The following is a 23,603-nucleotide window of genomic DNA, read 5'->3' as shown; positions in this document are numbered from 1 at the left end:
GATGAACACCCAGACAATGATGAACACCTAGAAAATGAAGTTGCAGCTCCATCTCTATCTGAATCCCTCACACCACAGGCCTCTGATACACCAAACTAATCATTTGCTGAGGATGTTTCTGAACCAACCATAAAATAGCCACCACCATGTCAAACCAGAGGTATCCCTAAAACCACATATGAACCCGAAATTTCTAGTAAAGTTAAATACCCTATGAGTCATTATGTGTCTAACCATCGTTTGTCAAAATCAAATAAGTCATTTGTAAATCAATTATCTGTTGTATCTATTCCTAACAATGTGCAGGAAGCCTTAGCCGACCTAAGGTGGAAAATTGCTATGAATAAGGAGATGAAATCCTTGTAGAAAAATGAAACTTGGAAACTTGTTGATCGTCCACCGGGAAAGAAAACTGTTGGATGTCGATGGATGTATACTGTGAAGCACAAATCAAACGGTACGATTGAACGCTTTAAAGCAAGACTTGTGGTAAAAGGGTACACCCAAACTTATGGGATTGATTATACAGATACATTTGCACCTATAGCTAAAATCAACACAGTTCGTGTCTTGTTGTCTCTAGCTATGAACCTGGATTGGCCAATACAACAATTTGATGTGAAGAATGCATTTTTACATGGCGAGTTGTCCGAAGAAGTCTACATGGACTTGCCACCAGGATGCATGATACCAAAAGTGCATTGTCAGAAGGTGTGCAGATTAAAGAAAGCTTTATATGGGTTGACACAATCTCCTAGAGCATGGTTTGGAAGGTTCACAAAGTCTACAAGAGCCTTTGGCTACCATCAAAATAATTCAGACCACACTTTATTCTTGAAAAAACAGCATGGTAAGATCACTTCCCTTATTGTGTATGTTGATGACATGGTGGCCATTGGAAATGATCCTAAAAAAAGAAAGGCTCTACAGAGTTATTTGTCCAAAGAATTCGAAATGAAAGATCTCGGTCACTTGAAATATTTTCTTGGGATCGAAGTGTCTCAATCTGATAAAGGAATTTTATTTTTTTTTTGCCTCAAAGAAAATATGCCTTAGATTTGTTGCAGGAAACTGGTATGTCAGCATGTCAACCAGCTGATACACCAGTAGAAAAATGATTGAAGATATGTATTGAGACTAATCAGGTGCCTGTTGATGAAGGGAGATATCAAAGACTCGTCAGAAGATTGATGTACTTAGCCCACACAAGGCCAGACCTTGCCTATGCTTTGAGTATTGTCAGCCAGTTTATGCATAATCCTAGAGAGCAACATATGAATGTAGTTATACGCATTTTGAGATATCTGAAGTCTACTCCTGGAAAAGGAATTTTATGTACAAAAAATATAGATTGTCAAAGTGTGGATGCATATACTGATGCTGACCGGGCTGGAACAGTAGATGACAGACGATCTACTTCAGAATATTTCACCTTTGTAGGTGGTAATTTCGTTACATGGAGAAGTAAAAAACAAAATGTTATTGCACGTTCAGGCACGAAGGCTAAATTTAGAGATATGGAACTTGGAATATGTGAATCATTATGGCTAAAAGTTCTCTTGGGGGATTTGAGCTATTCGCCTACGCAACCAGTTCAACTTTACTGTGACAATAAAGTGACATGTGATATTGCTCATAATCCGGTTCTACATGATCGTACAAAGCATATGGAAGTAGACAGATTCTTCATTAAGGAGAAATTGGATGAGAAAATTGTGGAGTTGCTAAGATTCGCTCAAAAGATCAGTTGGCCGATATCCTTACTAGAGCAGTGTCAAGTCAAGCGTTCTCAAAGTTTTTGGGCAAGTTGGGCTTGTGTGACATCTATGCACCAACTTGAGGAGGAGAGTAGAGATTTTAGAAATTATCTCTTGTGATTGTTTCTTATTTGTAGATTAGGAAATAGCTTAATTGTTTCCTATTTGTAAATTAAGAAATAGCTTGATTGTAGCTTTGATTATAAGAATAACTCAATTATAGGACTTACTACTTACTGGTGATCCATCTCTATAAATAAGTAATTGTACAATATATTGAATTAAGATAAATAAAAATATTCTTCTCAAAGTCTAATTTGCAAGTTTATAATCAAATAAAAGAAAACATTTTATGCAGAATACTTTTTCTTCTGTAAAAATAATAATTCTTAAAATCATACTTTCATTGCATCAAATAGAGCGAGCATCAAACTTGCAATATTGATAATAATCTCTTTTTTTTTAACTTTTACCATATTTATTTTCATTTACATCACAACTTTTTTGAGTTTCCATATTAGTGACATGTTGACATGTTGTTTTAATGGTACGGTGATAAGCGATTGATATTAATTTAAAGGTCAGAAATGTCTCCAGTTAGATATTTTAACTGGACAGACCAGTCTGACTTATTTTGGATCTATCAAAATCATTAAATGTGTAGCATTTGTTGAGTACTTTATTTTTGTAAAAAATCATATTAATAGAATATTAACAGTCATTTGATCACATCATATTTGTGTCAATAATTTATTTTTCAAATTATATTTACCGTTGACACAAATTTAATCTGATCTAGTGACTATCAATATTCGATCAATGTAATATTTTACAGCAATGTACTCGATAAGCCATATACATTGAATGGTTTGGATCATGAGTGTAGGCTCCGTGGAAGATCCACAAAGATCTAACAGCACGTTCCAATCCGATTTTGGACTGGAGAGGAGCCATTGTCTTAATTTAAAAGATTTCCTTTAGATACTGTGTCACCAAGTGATTAATTTAGAAGATTTGTTTCAAATATTGTGTCCCCAAAGTCATTAATTTAGAACATTATCGGATAATCTTGTGTCTTCTTATTAAAAAACAAACAAGTTAGGGACTAAAAACTCAAGATACAAAAATACTAAGAAAAATGATGTATGTATAGTTCAGATTCCTTTTTTACGTGTCAATGATGTGAGTGTTAAATTTGAAGAATTTTTTTTTCTTTTTTCTTTTTTATTTTTTATATTTGAGTTTTTTCTGTTTATCCATAATACTATTGAAAGAAATTGGTCCTCCCGTTCCAAATATTGTCAAGAGTCATGGAGTTCTACTTTAATAATTTAATTTATTTATTTTGTAAGCTCATATACATATATATATATATATATATATTATTCATAAAAAAAAATTAAAAAATTTGATAGTTATAAGTATGCAATTTTATTTATGAAAAATAAACAATCAAATTTATAAATCATTTTTTATCGCTCATTGTTTTAAAAATAAATACAATAAAATCATAATGATTAGATAAACTTAGAAAAGTCACATCTTAAATCTTATCAGATAATGAATACATCACTGAGGATCCAACTGGGCGCTCATTCTTTGTCTTGAGACAGTTATAATAAAAAGACAAAATCAAGAAACTATGAACACGCAGACACTCTTGAAGAAGCCAAAGCCAAACAACTATTGACATAATTGACTTGCATATATAAACAATTTTTACATTCAATTTGCAGTACACAACAATTCAATACTAAATTTTAAAGGTGCAATAACAATAACATTATCAAAGACCAAGTCTACATTCTAGCTAATTCAACCCGATGAAAAAGTCTGGACGACGAATACCCATCACAATCACAACAAATAATTAATACTAAAGTGAAATTTCTGAAATAAATATAAAGAAATAAATAGAAGAAGTGCCTTTAAGAATTGGTGGACAGCATCATGTTCTTGAACTCTTCAAAATCGAGCACTCCATCGGAATTCATATCGTACATGTTAATCATGCTTTTGCAATCCCTGCCACAATGCTCGTTCCACAATCCTAATCGTGACAACACATTCTGGAGCTCCTCGAATGAAATGAAACCATCACCATTCAAATCGTACACCTTGAAAGCCTTGGAAAGATCACATTCCAAGTCATTAACATCTTCCTTGCCTATTTCGTTTTGATCACGCTTAATGAAAGTGTCATAGAAGAATATAAAGTCAAGAAGGTCGAGGCTTGTTTTGCCCACTAATAACTCAAGTTCGTCTAGGCTAGTCTGAACTCCGATTCTCTCTAGAAGCAATTTGATCTCATCGAGGCTTACAAAGCCATCACCATTTTGGTCTAGCTTGTCAAAAATCTGTTGCAAATCATTGGTGTTAAGAGGAGACATGTTGGTGGAGAGCTTGAAATGAAAGAATGTATGGATATTTATTTTTTTTGTTTGTAACTAGGCACTTTGTTTGAAGTTGAAATATTGGGAGTATATATAGATAGAGATAGAGGAAATCTAGGTTGTCCTTTGAGGACCAAAATTATGAGACATTTGAATGGTATTGTAGTTGACATTTATATTCAACTTTGCAGAAAAATTCTTGGAGGAAGGGCTGTGAAAAATACAAAGATTTCTGTCTCTGACTTATTGTTTTACATTTTTTTGGGTCTTCTCTTCTTTGTACCAACCCTTGAACCTTTGACCTAGGCTTAACAATACATGTTTTAATTCCAACAAACTCAAAGAGGGCTAGTCTTATTGTTTTACATTACTTTTGAGAAAGAAGAGTTTTACTTTACAAGTTCATAGGCTTTTATTTTGTCCCTTTTGCGGTCAAGCACAGAGGACAAGAGACATTCCAATTTTGTACAAAATATTCTACATTCCATTGGTTTCAGCAATTTAGGGCTCTTGAGACCTTTTTATATTACAAAAATAAGACAATTTAAAGAGAATGTGGACAACAAATCTTTCCTCTCTTTTTTTATTTATTTATTTTAATTTCTATTTTACCTCTGTTGTTTAGTAATGGGTCTCTGTGAATATGAAAATACAGGCCTTTTATACTCCAATAATGTTTAAATGATTTTTTTAATTATTTTTCATTTTATGCGGCACACCTAGGGAGGATGGATTTAGGGTGCGGGTAGGAGCGGTCATACCTTGAAATTTTTTAAAAATTATATATATTATATTAGTAAGTAGTAAGATCATTTTAAATTGGAATATTTTGCACTTTCAAAATTTTAATAGTTTGCATCCTTCAAATTATTTGCATTACAAAATTTTAAAAATAGTTTCTAAATTGAGTTTTATCAAATATTGATCTATTCTATTTGTTATTTGTATATTTATTTGTTATATTTCTATATTGTTTTAAAATAATTATATTATTTTATTTGTTTCTATTTGTTATTATTCTTGTGTTTTTGTTCATATATCATTTATGTTTTTTTTTTCTTCTTTTATAAATCACACAATAATTTGCTTACGTATATTATTTTTGCATTCATTCTTATTTGTTGATTCTCTAGAAATATAAATATTGAAACAGATTTAATACTGCTTATTGAAATGGATTATCACTATACTCATAAAAACATACATTTTCAATTATACATTTTTTTCCAAAACTAAACTGCGTAATAAGATGGAAAATGATTTTGTAACAAGTTGCTTGATCATGTTTATTGAGAAAGATGATAATTAAGGTTCTGATGTTGAGTTTGTTATATATGTTTTTATATATATTATAAAAAGTGGCGATTATAACATTTTCAAATAGTCAACTTTACTAGACGGAGACATATAGGGGGTGTTTGGGAACCAAGTTTGGGGCTAAAATAGCCTCAAACAATAAAAAAAGTCTTTTAGCCTCAAATAGTACACTAACCCATTGGTTTTAAAAAAAATTTAAAAATCAAAAATCAAAAATCAAAAAAACAGTGGCTGTCCTTACACGGACAGCCTACACACTGTGACCAACACAATGTAGGCTAAGGCTACCATTGCCATCCCACAAGCAGTTAAATGACCATTTTATCCCTGTAGATCAATTTTGGGAAAAATAATGTTAGGGAAAAATTTGTCATTTCAACCTCAAGCATCATTCCAAACACATTTTTCAATACAATAACTAACTCAAAAATTTAACCCAACTTCCCAAACACAAACCAAAATAACTTACTAAAATAGTCAAAAAGCCAAAAAGCCTAAAAAATAGCCACTTCTCAAACACCCACATAGTAATAGTTAATATTTTGTTAAGTTAATGCGGACAAGAAATATGTCTAATTATATTTTTGTTCTTAGTTATATTGACAAAGAATGTCCGATTAATAGTAATATTATTCATTTTTTTGTTCTACTATAAATCAAAATTTTAAATTTTATAATAATTTTTTTCGATAAAAAGTTACATGTGTTTTTGCCTCCAAAAGCTCAAACCTTGATCTGTCAGGATGCAACTCAAGCGGGTTCAGTCGGGTTGGGAGGTTGTCCAAGCTTTGCTCAAGTTGTGCTGAGACCTACCCAGGCCCGTCTAGACCTGAATTATAAGATGAGATTGTCAAATTGCATCAAGTTGAATTCTGATGATGCCTCCGAAGGCAATCCAGGTTCGATTGGTGAAGGTTGTATTCTTAGTGATCATAGAGGTAGTAACATGGTATATGCTGTGTTGAACTTTTATGGCATGTCCTTGACAATCACTATGGAACATTATAGTGGCTTGTGTTAATACCCAATACTTTTGTACTCTTGCTAGTGTATTGTGGCTACTTTGGGGTTTTGGTTTGTCTCTTTCTTGGGTTTGGTTGCCTCCGAGGACTCTATTTTATACTCAACAGGTTGGCAGAATCCTTTCTTGTTTGTTTAGGTCGCACCTGCGATAGTCTTGTCACGCCCTTGATGGTGCTAGGATGCCCCCGCGAGGGGACACGACTAGGGCACGAAGAAAAACACTTTCTAGTACTTTTACAAGTAGCTCTGTCTATGCCCGCAAAGGTAATATTGCACCTGCGATGTTTTGTTTCATGCTCGTAACCGATTGTGTCCTTCAAGTCTTTGTATGGGCAAAAAGTGATTCGATAGTAGGCTACAACTTAAGGGTTCATGCCCGCGGTATGGTCATCCGTGGCTGCGACTATGTCTTTTATGCCTGCAGTCTGTTATTTACGCCCGCGATGTATGTGTCTATGTATACCACCAAAAAGCTACAAATATCTACTTTTTGAGCTCATCTTCCTCGTTTCTCTCTCCAAACTGCCATTTTCGACCTCCAAGCTCTAAACTCTTGGTTTTCATCTAGTTACACTCATTTTGTACCTGTAGTGCTTGAGGTTTTAAGGTATACCAAGTTGAGGGCTATATTTTGATTGGAAAATTTCAAGTTTTTGGCGTCATTGGTTTTCGAGGGTTGTTCTTCCTCTTCTTAGATTTTCAGGTAGGGATTTCTTTAACATTTCTACATGATTCTTAGCCTCATTATGTGCTCTTGAATAGAGTAGTGTTTTGGTTGATTTGGGTTAACTTTTGGGTTGTTTCTATGTGGATTTGATGTACAAAAGAGGGATTTTCTTCAAAATGACACAATAATGGTTTTGGTATTGAGAATTTGGAAAAATTTCTTTTAAAGTGTGTAATGTCACATCCCCAAATTACTTATTAAAAAAAAAAAAACCATGTCCAACATGGCATATATATATATATAATAACAAACAATGATTACTAGGTTGGTCCCGTAGGTTCTCTTTCTCATTAAACTATAAGTTGAGAGTTACAATTACATGTTGAATTTTCACAGTTCAAGATGCTAGAGACAATTGTATAACAAATGCCCTATGGGCTTACAATCTCTAAGGCAAGGCTTTCATTGAACAAAAAGGACTCTTGGTCCCAAAACAAAACAAAACAAAACAAAACAAAACAAAACTTTGAACTAACATATCACATATTCAAAGTGTTTTTTACTCAAACAAAAGGTTGATCCACTTCAACTTCATTGGGGTGGTTGCTGCTCACCATGCCTTGAAATTTGTTAGATAGGAATGAGCAATTGCCCAGTAAAGAATATATTTAACTAAATATATAAACATTTGAATTAAAATATGCATAACCCATAACCCTTTCTCATGAACACTAGCCCCACAATCTCATATTCCAATGTACATCGTTCCAATTAATTCCATATTTCTCTGTCCTCACACAAATGGCTAATGGGCACCTCATATCTTCTACATTCCCCGTCTTCACATGATCGGCACGTGGACACCTCAAGCATTCTCACATTTACCATCCTCGCACAATTGGAAAAGTGCGCACCTTAGTTTCTCCACTCGGGTAATACCATATCACACATCAAACTAATTACCCAAAAATTCTAATCTTGTCTCAACACAAGATGTCTCAACACCTTCTCAATTCATCCATTGATTCCCATCTATTTGCCAACTAAGACCTATGAACCATGATTAGGGTTTCACGAGCAATTGGGGCTTTTCCTTCTATTCTTTCATTTTCCAAGATCCATGGTATTTACATTGTTTTTCATTAAACAATAACCAATTATTTCAAAAAATTTAAAGCAAGAACCCTCAATCACCATTAATACTCATAACCTATCCCACATCACATGCATTATATGAAATTAACACATAATCAAACCAAAATATAGATATACAAGGTTAAAATATTCCTACCTCAATGTTATGTGTGTAGAGATAAAGACCTAACGAATGCACTTCCAAGATATCACAATCCAATCGGTTCAAAATGTAGCTTTCAACAAGATTAACACTTTTGATGAAGGAACAAGGATGGGTTCTTGTTATAAATAGATGAAATCTAGTGTTTTGTTATTAGGGTTTCGAAATGAAAGAGTGGGAAGAAGAAAAGATGAAAAAAGTGAGAGAAATGAGTCAAAAAGTGCGTTTTAAAATATTTGACCACGAACAGTGTAACTCCTCGCTTTTTATTACTCGGATTCCATTACCAAACCATTATTATAGATTTAATTTTAGAGATAACATGCGGAAACTGTTTACATTTACAAGAACACATGAATAAAGATTCTCTCATTCGAATACAATATGAATGCAACAGGAGTTATAATTAAATAAATTGTCGTAGGCTTACATCTTTTAAATAAAGAGAAAGGGTTTAACCCATTTACATCAATGGCATTCCACCCACAAACAAACGGCCCCGTGGACAACAGGTAAAAAAGGTCCATGACCTTGTAACACTTCTCAACATTCACCTGAAAAAGGATTAGCAACGTGGGATGAACATAAAGTCTAGTAGGGATCTCAACATGATCCTAAACAATAACAACGTACAAATAGCTATGATCATAAATGCTTAGTCTCATACTATATAAATAATGTGACGGTTTATAACTAAAGAATATTTACATAAGTACTTTTTTCAAAATTATTTAATTCCTTCAATAATACAGACAATTCACATTTCCTTTTCATTTCCCATTTCAAAATATCTCATAACAACTATTTTGTTTTGGAGTTTGAAACATGTTCATAAATCTTTGATGTCCTTCACATTAATTACAAACTCAATACATGGCCTACATCTTTTTCCAACACGTTCAAATATACATATATACAACTAACACGAAAAATGAAAACAATAAGCACCTAGCAACTATTTACTCAACATATGAGACAACTCGGCCTTTTTAAACCATAACCATCATAATGCATGATATACATAGGTACACTAAGATAATAATGATAAATAAGCTATGCTCTACCTGCCTTAAGCACGGTAAGTCAAAGAAACACATTTCCATAACAAAATGCTAATTTATCAAACATTGACTAAAAGGTAATGATGCCTCTGCCAAGTTCTCCAGGTGCTAGTTGGAAGCAACTAGTACCTCTCATTCTAAGCGCAGCTAATTCTCCAAGCGCTAACTGGAAGGTACTGGTACCTATCATTCTCAACGCAGTATACGTTACCAATCATCACAACATGACAAAGTGGGTGTTTGGGAAGTTGCTATTTTAGTAGGCTATTTTAGTTTTTGACTATTTTAGGAGGCTAAAATTTGTATTTAGGAAGACAGTTGGATTTTTTTATAATTGGATGTGATTTTTATGAGAGAAAAAGTTAAATGATTATGGGTTTGATGTGACATTTTATCTTATTGGTTATTTTAGCCTATTTTGTTTTTTAGTATTATTTTAGCCAAAAAAAGCTCTTTGCAAACACCCCCAAAGTACAACCAACACAAGTGTAATGCATACACATAAACTATTCAACACAACAATGTAATCCTCCACTGATGACGAAGAACAAAACCTCCAAATGCATGTATTCAACACACGTATTATAATAATCCAACTCTTATGAGATTTTAAATCCAATAACCACAATAGTAAAAGAAAATATTCCTAATCCAACCTCAAGTTAATTTTTGAAATTCACATAGTGTTATGATGTCGTTCTTTCTTTTCAAAAATCAATTCTTTTATTTTCCAAGCTAACATACTACACCCTTTATCCTAATCCATTCTTTTCATTTCACAAAACTAAATCCATGGATATCAAAGCCATAACCCAACTCAACTTCATATGATCAATCCAAAATAATTCCAATGACATAGTTAATTCTCATTTTTAGCTATTAACACATTTACACAAACCATAATAACAATTTATAAACATTGTTCAACTTTATCCCTTTTTAATTCACCAAGTCAATACATTAAATTAGGGCTTTTTCTTCTTTCAACATAAACATGTTAGATTATTCCCCAATTAACCCAAACAAAAATCAATTTAACAATCCCATTCCCAAATAACAAACCCTAGATTCCCTTTCATGACTTTCAAAGAAATCCATAATAGATATGGTTTTTATGCAATAAAATCTACCACGTATCTATTTATAGATACGGTATTGAAAAAGAGTAAAGAAATCCTTACCTCAAGATTTGAAGCTAAAAATGAAGACCCAACTTGAAACTCTAATGAAATTGCAAAACAATCGGTAGAAGGCTTGATCTATGCTTGCTCTTCAACCTTATTAAAAGGTTTGGGGTTAATCTTGGGTAAAAATAAGAGAAATCCAGAGCTTGGAATCTTAGGGTTTCGGGTTTGGAGGATGGGAGAAGAAGAGATGGAGAAAAATAAAGTTTTAGGGACAAAAAGTCACTTTATAATGTCTATTAGTGACCTGGTCGCTCGAGCGAAGGAAGTTTGGCTCAAACGTAGAAAAGAAGCTCTCAGAATCTCTGAAAATCGCGCAATTCGCTCGAGCGAAGAAAAGCTTGCTCGAGCGAGCATGCTTCCAGCACAGAAACTCAAAATTCAAGCAGGTATACGGACTCTTTTTAGGGTCGTTCTTGTGCCCAAATTTAAGCCTCGGAAGTAAGCTTTCCAATAGTTCTAGCCTCACATCAAGATTCAAAGTATGGAGAAAGAAAATGATGAAAGAGTGAAAACTACTCAAGAACAATTATTCGAATTTGGAGTTTCTGATTCAGTCTCACCCAACCACTATGGTAACACCTCAACCAAGGCTCAAATATCAACTAAGAAGGTTCTTAATCAAGATAATCAAATAATCAAATATAGTTCCAATATAACAGGAAGCATAGAGTGCTACAAACAGACCGTTCGAGCGAACCTTTCATCGCTCGTGCGATGAAGAGATTTTGAACATATTGCTTGAACGATCACTTCACCACTCGAGGGGTAAACATAATATCCTAGAAGTTTTGCTAGTCTACAGTGAAATTACTGAAGGCCTCACATATCTGCTCGAGCGACCACTTGACTAATTAAGCAATCTCGCCTACAAACAAGCAAGATACTAGGAGTCTCGAATTACCACTCGAGGAACCACTTGACCGCTCGAGCAGTCTCCCAAAACAGAATGTTACATGTAATGTTGAAAAGAATATTGGTTTGAAGGTATTTGGAAATCCTTAAGTGTTCTTGATATGAATAAAGTTATGGGCATGGTTGAGATTTGAAATGTTATTCTGATAACATCTATTGGGTTAGAAGGCGGAGTGGAATATGTATTGTTACTTCAAGTATTGAAATTTTATATTTAACCTATCTCTTGATTTTATTTCTTGCATAGAGATATCTATTTTGGGTTATCGGTGGAAGATAGTCTTGATTGTTGTAGAAATTACATGAGGATTAGGTTAATTAAAACCCTTCACTCTTGCATCTCTTATTTGAAAATTGTTTCATACTCATATATTGTAATGTATCATTTTTGAGAAAAATAGATGAATATCGTAGTGAATCTAGTTAACAGGTGTGGTTATGGTTGTTATCTATGTTGGCCTGTGTGGCCTTGGTGAAGGTCTAGAAGCCGCGCGGTTAGGTGTCGATGTTTTTAGTTAATACTGGTAAAATGACTTTGGTAGGACTTGTATAGCCTACTGGAAAACACGTACCTAGAGATTCCCAATATATGTATCCACTGACCCGTTTTCTATTTTAGAAGTAAAGGTTTATGAAATTAACTATAAACATGGCATTGCATTGTTTGAAAGAGAAAATGCATCGTTTTAGGAAATGACATTCATGTGCATTCACCATATGACTTTATTTATACAGTATATTAAATTAATCTCTACTGGGTTTTAACTCACCCTACGTGGAAACCAACTTTCAAGCACTGATGATATACCTTCGCTAAGGAATCAGCTTCGAAGGACTGTGAAGTTATAGGCTCATCTTTTTTTTGTTTTGTTTTGTGAACATTTTGTACAAGTCTAGGGCTTCTATGTATTGGACTTCTGTCCCACTTTTGCTGTACCCAAGTATAATCATGGAAACGTATAACCATTAAGGCATGAAGTTGTAATAGTTTGGATATTTATGCTCAACAATCACATGCTATAGATTTAGGGTATAAAATCTATGAATGTATTATGCATATGAATTGGTTTGAAATGTTATAGCATGGAAAAATGTTGGAGAACTCAATTATATATATACATGATTTACTACCACTTGTTGTATAGATAAATGTCAAGTTATGGATTGTACGAATTCTCTATTTTATCGGGGTGTTACAAGCATACTCAACTTGTAGATGCTTTGACCGAATATACAAATCCTAACTAAAATCAGATTTTAGCCATGGTTGTTGAGGAGAACTTTGTGGAGAAGGCTGGAGGAGCTATTTTGACTATAGAACTATTTGATATGCAAGATGTTTATACTTTAATATTAAGGAGGGAGACAAGCATTCTAATGTAGTGGTACAAAACGAAAGGGTTGGAGTCGTTATAGAGGCTTGTTCTGATAAGCAGAATGAGTCTCCTTCAAACAATATATCAAAATTGCTCGAATTGTACATGAATTTTAGTTTTTTTTTGTTTGGTTACATTTTTTTTTATTTATAAAAAATATTAATAACATCAAAAGAAAATAATTTATATAATATAAAAGAGATGCCACAATGGTAGTCTTTATAATTTATGATTGAGAATAAAAAAACAAGATTTTGTATTACTTGTGTATATAATATATATTCAATATAACTTAATAATCTAAATTACACTACAAAAAAATTGACTTTTTGCGATGGTAAAATACCGTCGCTAATACTCCTAATGCCGTCGCTAATACTTTTTGCGACGGCAAAATGACTTTTTGCGACGGCAAGAGGGGGGTCGCAACTGCAGGGGTTGCAAAAGAGTTTTTGCGACGGTAAGTGCCGTCGCTAATGTTTTGCGACGACATTTTTTACCTTTTTGCGACGGCACCGTGCAGTCGCTAATAACGTTTGAAATTTCTTGACTTTTTTGCGACGGCCCTATTTTACCGTCGCTAAAAATGTTATTTGAGACGGCAAAAAATACCGTCGCTAATAGTCTTTTTTTTAAAAAAAAACACTTTTTTGCAACGGTGTGGTGCCGTCGCAGAAAGTATAAAAATATAAAATTTTTTATTTTTTACGACAGTGTAATGCCGTCGCAAAAAATATTAAAAAATAATAAAATTTTTATTTTAAATAATAAAATTTCTATTTTTTGCGACAGTATAATGTCGTCACAAAAAGTAAAACCTATAACAAAATTAATAAAAATATTAAAATTTTCTATTTTTTCCGACGGTGGTGCCATCTCTCACTCTCTAAGAGCTGATTATTTACATTCCATTCACAAAAACATCATAACAGAAAATAAAAATAAAAATTGATCAAACCATCAAATTCAATATTTTACAAAGAATAATTAAACTGTACATGTTCATAAAAGCATATTTAAATTATAAAATTCACCCAAATCCTATAAAATAATAAAATAAAATCTAAAATTCACCAATCAGCACATTGGATATTTAAATGCTCTTACAAAAAATAAAAAAATAAAAAATTTCCAACAAGATCTCAATTTTGAGCCTATTTCAAAAATCAAGCTGCAAATTCCTTACTTCTAGAATCAGATCTTCCCCTCGGCAAAATTTATCCTTTTGACCTACAAATAAATAGATAACAGTTGCAAATTATAATCTTTTGGAGAAACCAACTATTTAAACACCAGTAATGAAGACAATAAAAACTGTAGAAAGAACACTTACGTTGTCATCAGGAACAACTGCATATCTCTCAATTGGAGAAACCAAAGCTTTCCCTGCTCACAAAAAAAAAAAAAAAAATAATAATAATAATAATAATAATAATAATAATAATAATAACAATAACAATGGAATTCAATGTAGTCCAAAATAGTATAATAAACTCTTATTGTAATATACATAAGATTTCAGTCGCAAAAGTGTAGAATTTGCCGACCAATTTTTTTTTTTTTTTTTGAAAACAATCAATTTTTGTTTATAAACATTCAATCCAATATCGAACAAAATTCATTCAACCCAACCACAATTAAGGAACAATAACATTTAAAAAAAAAAAAGGTTAGGAACAATCATTAACAAATTTCTTTTCTTGTAACTTCACTAAATTATCAAACACTAAAATAGTTTCCATCTACTAGTCTTATATGCAACTGATTCAATTGGGCAGAGTTCAGTTGTAATTTTTACCCCATGGAATGATTGCAATTACACAAAACAGTTTTCACTGCAAGGAACAGATCTAAATAGAAAAAAAAACCACTAAAAAAAAAATAGAAAAAAATTTCAACCACTCAAAAAAACATGCATGGTATTTTAACGAATATGATAACCAAACCAAATTAAGGCTTATGTCCCAGTCAAGTAGGGTCGGCTACATGGATCTTTTTTCACCACTGTGTCGTATTAAAGACTATATGCTTAGTTGATTTTTTTTTTTTTTACTAAGACGTCCCATGTCTATTTAGGTCTTTCCCTCCTCATAACATTTACATTTATAGCGATTACATCACTCTTCCTTACAATTGAATCCATAGGTCTTTGTTATACATGACTAAATCATCTTAGCATCTTCTCTCTCAACTTATCTTCAACTGATAGTACTCCTACCATTTCGCGCATATATTCATTTCTAATCATATCTTTCACACATCCATCAGTAATCAATTTAAAGAAGATGATGACAAGGTAAAATTTTATTAAATTTGGATGATCAGATAAGGCAACAGCAACATTCACCAATCAGCATCATGGCAGAATTTGTGCATTGACAGACACATTTGAGACTACTGCATTTCCTTATCTTGGAAAAGTAAGAATTAATTTTTCAGTCAGCCCAACTAGCATGTAGATGCCAAAGCTTTGCTTATGCCCACATAGCATATGCATCATTTTGAAAGAGAAGGTTATGCAACAAATGATTAAGTAATCAAAACCGTACAAAAAGTAAACAGATAATGAGGAGGAATTCCACCAAAAAACCTGCACTTCTGTGGAGCAAATTTGATTCCTATAGAAGCAGGGGCAACTCCACACGGGTATGAGTGGAATTAAATTTTTATTTACTACATATAATTGTTCGTTTGATGAAAACCTTAAAATAGTTGTCACCACTGGAAAAGGAGTTTGAACACACTGCCCATTTAGTCCAATTCTAAACATCCCAAAACATCCCAATCCTCCATTGGGTCTACTCTACTCTACTCTACTCTACAAAGTCCATGCAAGAAAATCATTTGTTTGTGTATGTATTTAGTACAAATCATTTTGAAAATTGATGTAATTTATTCAAATTAGGACCTAAACTAGATGGAATTGTAATTTGAAGTCAATTTTTTGTTTTTTACTACGTGCAAATTGATGCATCAAATTGACAGTGTTGTTTATTTTAAATCTTTTATATGATCAAAATTTCTAAAAGAACATCAATTGTAGTGCAAGATTCATCTTCTACCCAAGAAATGTGGGGTGATAGTCGCATAGAAAATTATTTTCAGCTAAGTTGTGTTGACATGAACAATCTTCTATGAGATCCAAGGAAAACATGCCTAGTTTAGTCCTCACTGAATAAGGGTTTAAAAGGAGGAGTAGATTGAGTCCAAGGCTACAATAAAAAAATCTCATCTTATCAATTCTAAAACTTCATCTACTTGAGTGGCTTTTTTGTTAAAACAATTTATTTATGATTTGAGACATTAAATTTTCTCGACTTCTTGGAAATAGGTGATAGATATTTATAGGTGTGAATTTCTATAGTACTGGTAAAATTCAAGGTGTGTTTGGTATCATTTTTGTTTTCATATTCTATTCTCAAAAATTGGGAAAATGAAAATTTTGTTTGACAAATTGATTTGCTGAAACACTTCTATTGGAAACACTTTATTATTTTTTCTGATAAGCAACAAAGAAGATTGTAATAGATAAAGTAGAGAGGGGGCACAACCTGAGTACAATCACACAAGAAAATCAAAAGAATGAAAAAGAAGGAAAAAAAAGTATTGAGGAAACTCCAAAATCCTGCAGAAAACCGTAAAATAAAAAAGATAAGTTGATGAATGGGTGTTTTTTTATTGTTTTTGTTTCTGAAAATATCGAAGATAAAAACGAATTTTGAATTCCTACTGTAAAGAAATAAAACGCCTGGGGATTCAAAAGCACAAAATTTATTAGTTGTGATCCATAATATAACAATACAATAAAAAAGAGTAAAAATAAATGAAAGAATAAATTACCAGCAATAGTAGCATTATCCCATCCTTGTAGTAAGTTACCCATTGCTGCAGCAACAGCCACCAGAACTGCTCCACTCATCTTGCTCTCTCTCTTTCTCTCTCTCAAAACTGCATGATATTTGAACAGTGCAATGTAAGAATAACATAAAGCAACTTCTTTCGTTTGGTGAATAGACTCTGTAGCTGACAGGATGTGAAATGAAGATGGCAACTGAGTTTTGATCTATGTATACTACTGCATTAAGCTAACACCTAAAAGAAACTCCTTTGAAAACCATTAAAAATATGAGAATGATTAAAAGCATCTTTCGAGGAAAGGAGTATTCATATTCACTCAATGTAGCTAACACCTCATTTGGGGATCCTCTTTTTTGAAGCTACGTTTGTCTTCCTCAAAACCAACTAATTTATTTGACACTCTACATTCTTTCCATCTACTAGGGAAATACGGTGGAATTTCGTAATTTTATCAAGGCATTGTTTAGAACTTGAAATTAGTAAGGTAAAAGGAAAGGAAAATCTTTATCCTTCATTTTTTCCCTCCTACTTAAAGCAAAGTTAGATTGACATTTTTCATGTAATAATAAAAATTCGTGCAATGAGGAGAAGAAGAAATTATACTTGGAACAAAAAATTCCTCACATACTTTCAAACAAGGAACAATAATTTCCTTAGCATTATCTTTTACTTTTCCCTTTACCAAATTCATGAACCAAATGGATCATAAAAGAATTTTAATTTGAATACACACTTTTTTGTGGAATTACAAGAGGGTGGAGTATAACTAAAAGAGAGGTTGATGATAAGTTTAAAATAGTGAGAATAACTACTCATACAATGCAAAGAGAAGTGGCAACTTTAAAAGAAAATCATTTAAATGGAAAAGAAATTATTGGACAATGTTAAATTAAAGTGAGTGGTGCATGACACTGTTCTATGAAGGTAGACTCATATTCCAAAATCTGCTATTCAAAAAATATGGAAAAACAAGAGACCTATGAAACTTGAAAGGCAATGCCATATAAACAGATTTCCAAATGGGAGTGAGATCAAAATCATTTTACCATCAATTTCACAATTAAACAATTGATGTTGTCCATAGTTCAAAAGTAAATGGAAGTAGCATTTTTCTTCTAATATAACAAGCTATCAGACATTACAGACATCACTGAATGAGGGAGACATTACACACACAGATTCGATCGGTGCAGTGCAGAGATGAGAGATCAGGGAGAGAGAGAGAGAGAGAGAGAGAGAGAGAGAGGGGCTTACCTGTGAGACAGTGTGAGTCTATCGGGGCGAGAGAGGGAGGGACAGAGATGAGACTGATCTGATGAGATGAGAGAGTGAGGGAGACAGATTAGATTAGAGATATATCTGATATATATATATATATATATATATATAAAACAACCATCGGGCCGAGAGAGAGAGAGAGACAGAGATTGAGAGAGAGAGTTTACCTGTGAGTAGATCGGCGGTGCGATGATCGGTGCGAATCGATGAGATGAGCAACGAGAGAGTAGGAGAGTGATCGGTGCAGAGATGAACGAGATCGGTGCAGAGATAAACGAGAGGGTGAGAGAGAGAGAGAGAGAGAGAGGCGACTGAGAGAGTGATGTGAGGGAGACGATTAGATTTAGGGTTTTTTTTTTGTTCTAAAGAGATTGGGGATTTTGGGGCGCGGGAATGGAAAAAATGGGGGGGCCGAGCGGACGGGATGAAAAAGAAAATATATATATATATTTAAATAATAAAAATAAATAAATAATATTTTTTTTTCTTTCCGTTATTAAGGTTGATTTGTTTCGTATATATTTTAATGAAAAATATTTCACTAAAATAAAAGTTAATTTTCTGTAGTCAATGAAAAATATTTTCATGCGGTCTATTTTTTTTTATTACTAAAAATCATGAACTAATTTTTTGTAGTAGAGGAAAATGAGCGACAGCAGTAGTGAAGGTGGTGGATAAGAGATGATGGTGGTGGCGGTGGTGATGGTGATGGCGAAACAGATTAGTGGTGAAGTTGTGGTAGTGGTAGTGTAAATGGAGTGGCAGGGGTGAAAGAGAGGTAATGGTAGTAGTAGTGGTAGTGGTGGTAGTGGAGTGGTGGCGATAGTAGTAGTAATGGTAGTCGTAGAGGTGAAGTGGCTACAGTAGAAGTAATGGTGGTGGTGGAATGGTGTTTGCAGTAGTGGTGAAGGTGGTAGAGGAGATGGGTGGTGAGAGAGAGAAATGAGTGAGAGACAGATAGAGAAGAGAGAGAAAGACAGAGTGATGAGCAAGAGAGAGATAAAGAGAAAAAGAGATATAGAGACAGACAGAGAGGCAGAGAGAGAAATCGATAGAGAGAGATATATAGAAAAATAGAGATAAACAAGAGATGAGAGAGACATATAGAAAGAGAGCGAAGAGAGATGAACGATAGAGAGAATAGAAAAATAGAGAGATAGAGAGAAAAGAGATGAGCCAAAGAGACACAGAGAGAAAAGAGATGAGAAAGATAGAGAGAAGAGAGATGAGCGAGTGAGACATAGAGAGAAGACAAATGAGAGAGATAGAGAGAAGAAAGATGAACGAAAGACACACAGACAAACAGACAAACAGATAGATAGACAAACAGACAGAGAAATAAGAGTGATGAGTGAAAGAGAGAAAGAGAAGAGTGGTTGTAGTTGAATGGCATTTGCAGTAGTGGTAAATGTGGTAGAGAAGATGGGTAGTGAGAGAGAAAGATGAGTGAGAGACGAATAGAGAAAAGAGATAGAGAGACAGAGTGATGAGCGAGAAAGAGACAAAGTGGTCGCTAAAAGTGCATTTTCTTGTAGTGGATCGATAAATCGATAGGGAGCTTAATATATAAAGAAGACAGATAATTCAAAACTCTGTTCAAAACTTAATTCAAATCAATTTTTTAAATATTTTAAATATTTAAATATTTTAAATATTTAAATATTTTAAAAATATTTTAATTTTGTGAGAGACAGATAAAGAAGAGAGATAGAGAGAGAGACACACAGAGATAGAATGATGAGCGAGAGAGAGAGATAGACAAAGTGGTTGCTAAAAGTGTATTTCTTATAGTGGATCGATAAATCGAGAAGGAGCTCAATAAATAGAGAAGATAGGAGTAAGAGAGTGAGCAAGTCGAACATAGTGAGGGAGAAATAGACAAATAGACAAGTAGACACAGAGAGAGAAAAGAGTGATGAGTGAGAGAGAGACAGGGAGAGAGAGATAGACAGAAAAAGAGATAGAGAGAGAAAGAAAGAGAGAGATGGAAAGATAGAAAAAGAGAGAGAAACAAGAGATGAGCGAGAGATAGACAAAAAAAGAGAGAAATAGAGCGAAAAGAGATGAGTGAGAGAGAGACACAGAAAAAGAGAGAGACAGAAGGAGAAGAGAAATGAGCGAGAGAGATAGAAAGATAAGAGAGAGAGAAAGAGAGAGAGAGAAAAAAAGGAAATGAGAGAGATAGAGATAAGAGAGATGAGCGAGAGAGATAGAGAGAGAAAACAGATGAGAGAGATAGACGAGAGACACAGAGAGAAAATGAGAGAGAGATAGAGATAGAGAGAAATGAATGAAAAGAGATAAAGAGAAGAGAGAGAGATAGAGACAGAGAGACAGGAAAATGAAAAAATAAATGAAAAGAGAAATGTTATATCAAAAGAGTAAGACGACATTGTTTTTTTTTAATTTTTTTTGCGACAGAAAAATACTGTTGAATTTATTCAAATCATTTTGTGACTGTATATATATGAAGCTATCTCAAAACCACAATCACCAAAATCTTTTAAAAATTCACTAAATACCAAAAATACAAAAAAAAATACCATAATTCAATACATTTTTTTTTTGGTATTTTTATGTATTTATTAATTTTTAAAAATATTTTTTCATAAATTTTTTATTTTTTAGATACATCTAAGTAAGGTATATCTAAAAAAAATATTTAAAATTTTAAAAATATTCATTAAAAAAAACACGAAAGCCACTTTTTGTGACGGCAGAAATTGCCGTCTCAAAAAAACAGAGTATTTGCGACGGCACCATTTGCCGTCTCAAAAAAGCAGAGCATTTGCGACGGCACTATTTGCCGTCTCAAAAAATGAGAGTATTTGCGATGATATTTTCTACCGTCGCAAATACTCTCATTTTTTAAGACGGCAAATAGTGCCGTCGCAAATGTTCTGCTTTTTTGAGACGGCAAATGGTGCCGTCGCAAATACTCTGTTTTTTTGAGACGGCATTTTCTGCTGTCACAAAAAGTGACTTTTTGAGACGGCAAGTATGCCGTCGCAAATAGTTCCGTCTCATATACCCAGTTTTCTTGTAGTGTTATTTTAATATGATGCAATGGCTAATAATTTCTAGGGAAAATAACCAATAAATTTTATTTTACTCTTAAGATTACCTATAAAGTTCTATCAAATTTTAATAAGGACAACTAAGTCCTATCTTTCATAATATACTTTCAAAAAGTTTATTGTTCCATAATGGTGAATATTATCTCAATTTTACCCCTCATTTAATATGAAAATATTTTTAATCTAACTAAACAATATTTTTTTAATTATAAAAATTATAATATTGTATTAAAAAAATAAAAAATCACAATGAAAAGTTTATCAAAAATGTATTCTTTTGTTTTGAAAATTAATATTGAGTTATATCAAATTTCAATATTAACAAATAAATCTTATTTTTTTTTAATAAATTGTTATACGTAAAAAAAATTCAATTGTTCATAATAGTATAGTATATTTTATTTTCATTTTATCTTTTTCATTAAAATATAAACAAAAAAAATTCATAAATAATTTTAATTTATTGTAACTTTTATAATTAAATTATTTTTAATTGTTCAAATTAAATAATTTTTCATAAACAAAATTATTTGTATAAGATTCATAATTTTTACAATTAAAATTTTAAATTTTAATTAAGTTAAAATTATTTATAAAATTGTTGTTCATATTAAATAAGAAGGGTAAAATTGGGATAAGACACGCCATTATGGAGCAATGAATCTTTTGGAAATCTTTTGTCACAAATAAGACTTAATTATCCATATTGAAACTTGATAGAACTCATTAGTAATTTTCAAGAGCAAAATATGACTTATTGGTTATTTTTCCTAATTTAAATATATATTTAATATTTTTATGTAACTATATATGTATAATTCGAGTTTCGGATTGTTTGATGTCTTTCCTAAACCCGTTCAAATTTAATTTGGACTTTTGAATTTTTATTTAAACTCGTACCAAATTAGAACATATCTTGTTCAAATCCTAAAAATTTTAGATTAGACTAGAGTTGCTCAAGTTAAACTCGCCCCCAATTACACCCCTAGGCACACCTATGAATATTAATGCAAGGAGTCTCATGTAAAACTATTAATATCAAATCACTATTAGTGTGTTAGGTAAGAGATGCATTTTATTGGACCATGTCATCATTACTATTAATAACATATTAATGATCATTTATTTTTATACACATTATAGAAATTTAAGTGTAAATTACAAATATATCTCTGAAATTTATTTAAAATACAATTTATTTTATATGATTTTAAAAATTACGTCATGTCCCTTGAAATTTATAATTTCATAACAAATGACCTCTTTTATAATAAATTATCAAGTTGATTAACAGTTTTTAATGATTTTAGAAATTTAGTGCAATTAATAATTCAAATAATTTTATCATTGTGTAGAAGAGCAATTAAAAAATTTATTTTTTTCAGTTAATTATGTTAAATAAAAAATTCTGACAATGGAATGTTTGTAATTTTCTAAATTACGGGGGCAATTTCTATTTTAACCAAACCTTAAGGGTATATTTGTAATTTATTCTAGATTTAATATGAAGGTGGATTCCCTCCAATTTATAATTTGAATTAGAAGGCAATGTTTGGGTTTGTGGGGCTCATCATGTGTCATGTTTTGATGATCCTAGATGAGCATTTATAATTTTAGCATCTCATTTGTACATGATTTGCTTATTATGTTTAGTATTCTACCATGCAACTATTTGCTTAATTGATCAAACTCCATGATTGCCGATGGATGGAGGTTATGTCACTTAAGTTGGAATAATATTGATTTTTATGCATGTGATCTTGGTTTCCTTTGAGTTGTACGTTTTTCAAAACTCTTTTAAAATGAATGAGATCAAAGCATCCCAAAATGAGTGATATAAATTATACTTACTCGCCTTACATAATAAATTTTAGGACTAATAATAATTAGAACATGAACATATATTGTCTATAAAACTCATATCATAGTTTAGTAGAAAATGATCTTTTGATCGAGTGAGCAGGAGTGCTCAATTTATGACATTCCCCCTCATACCTAAGGTCCCAAACCGAGACATCTTTGGTTGTGATGGACAGTGACCTTTGGCACAAGTCATGAGTTTCCAGATTTTCCAAAAGATTAGGTGGCGATTCTGAGATCTGGTAATGCAATCCATTTCTGACATATTTTGCAATTAGTGGATTTTCTTTGGATTTGCTAGATCTGAACTCTCATTTATATTGCACATTTCACTTGTGAGGCTAGATTGAAAATTGGGAGTTTGAACTGTCGGGTGCGCTTGGGTACCCCCGGGACATCCTACACTACGTGAGAATAGATTATGATTGACTTGTGGTGTTAGAGTTGGATTAAACATTAGAAGTAACCGAAAAGCTAGTCAACTCAATATTTATGTCAATCTAACATTCACCTAATCATTAAAAATTGTCTGGATCTATA

The 23,603-nt window shown here is 32.4% G+C and overlaps 1 protein-coding gene and 1 long non-coding RNA gene across 2 annotated transcripts; both read right to left on the bottom strand.

The window, feature by feature from the left end:
• Window positions 1-3,417: 3,417 nt before the first annotated feature.
• On the bottom strand, window positions 3,418-4,197 carry LOC114298956 (putative calcium-binding protein CML44). Its single transcript, XM_028243604.2, has one exon. It carries the CDS (start codon window positions 4,145-4,147, stop codon window positions 3,686-3,688), a length of 462 nt encoding a protein of 153 aa, XP_028099405.2. The 5' UTR covers window positions 4,148-4,197; the 3' UTR covers window positions 3,418-3,685.
• Window positions 4,198-13,916: 9,719 nt separating this feature from the next.
• LOC114309180 (uncharacterized) lies at window positions 13,917-14,384 on the bottom strand. Its single transcript, XR_003645703.2, has 2 exons — window positions 14,324-14,384; window positions 13,917-14,220 (listed from the first exon to the last, which is right to left on the bottom strand). It is a non-coding gene; the product is annotated as an uncharacterized LOC114309180 (long non-coding RNA).
• Window positions 14,385-23,603: the final 9,219 nt, after the last annotated feature.

This window comes from Camellia sinensis, chromosome 3 (assembly GCF_055761805.1).
Source record: "Camellia sinensis isolate YWXY chromosome 3, ASM5576180v1, whole genome shotgun sequence".
Lineage (NCBI taxonomy): Eukaryota > Viridiplantae > Streptophyta > Magnoliopsida > Ericales > Theaceae > Camellia > Camellia sinensis.
Note: the sequence above shows the minus strand (reverse complement) of the source record. Positions and strands in the feature narration are given on the sequence as shown.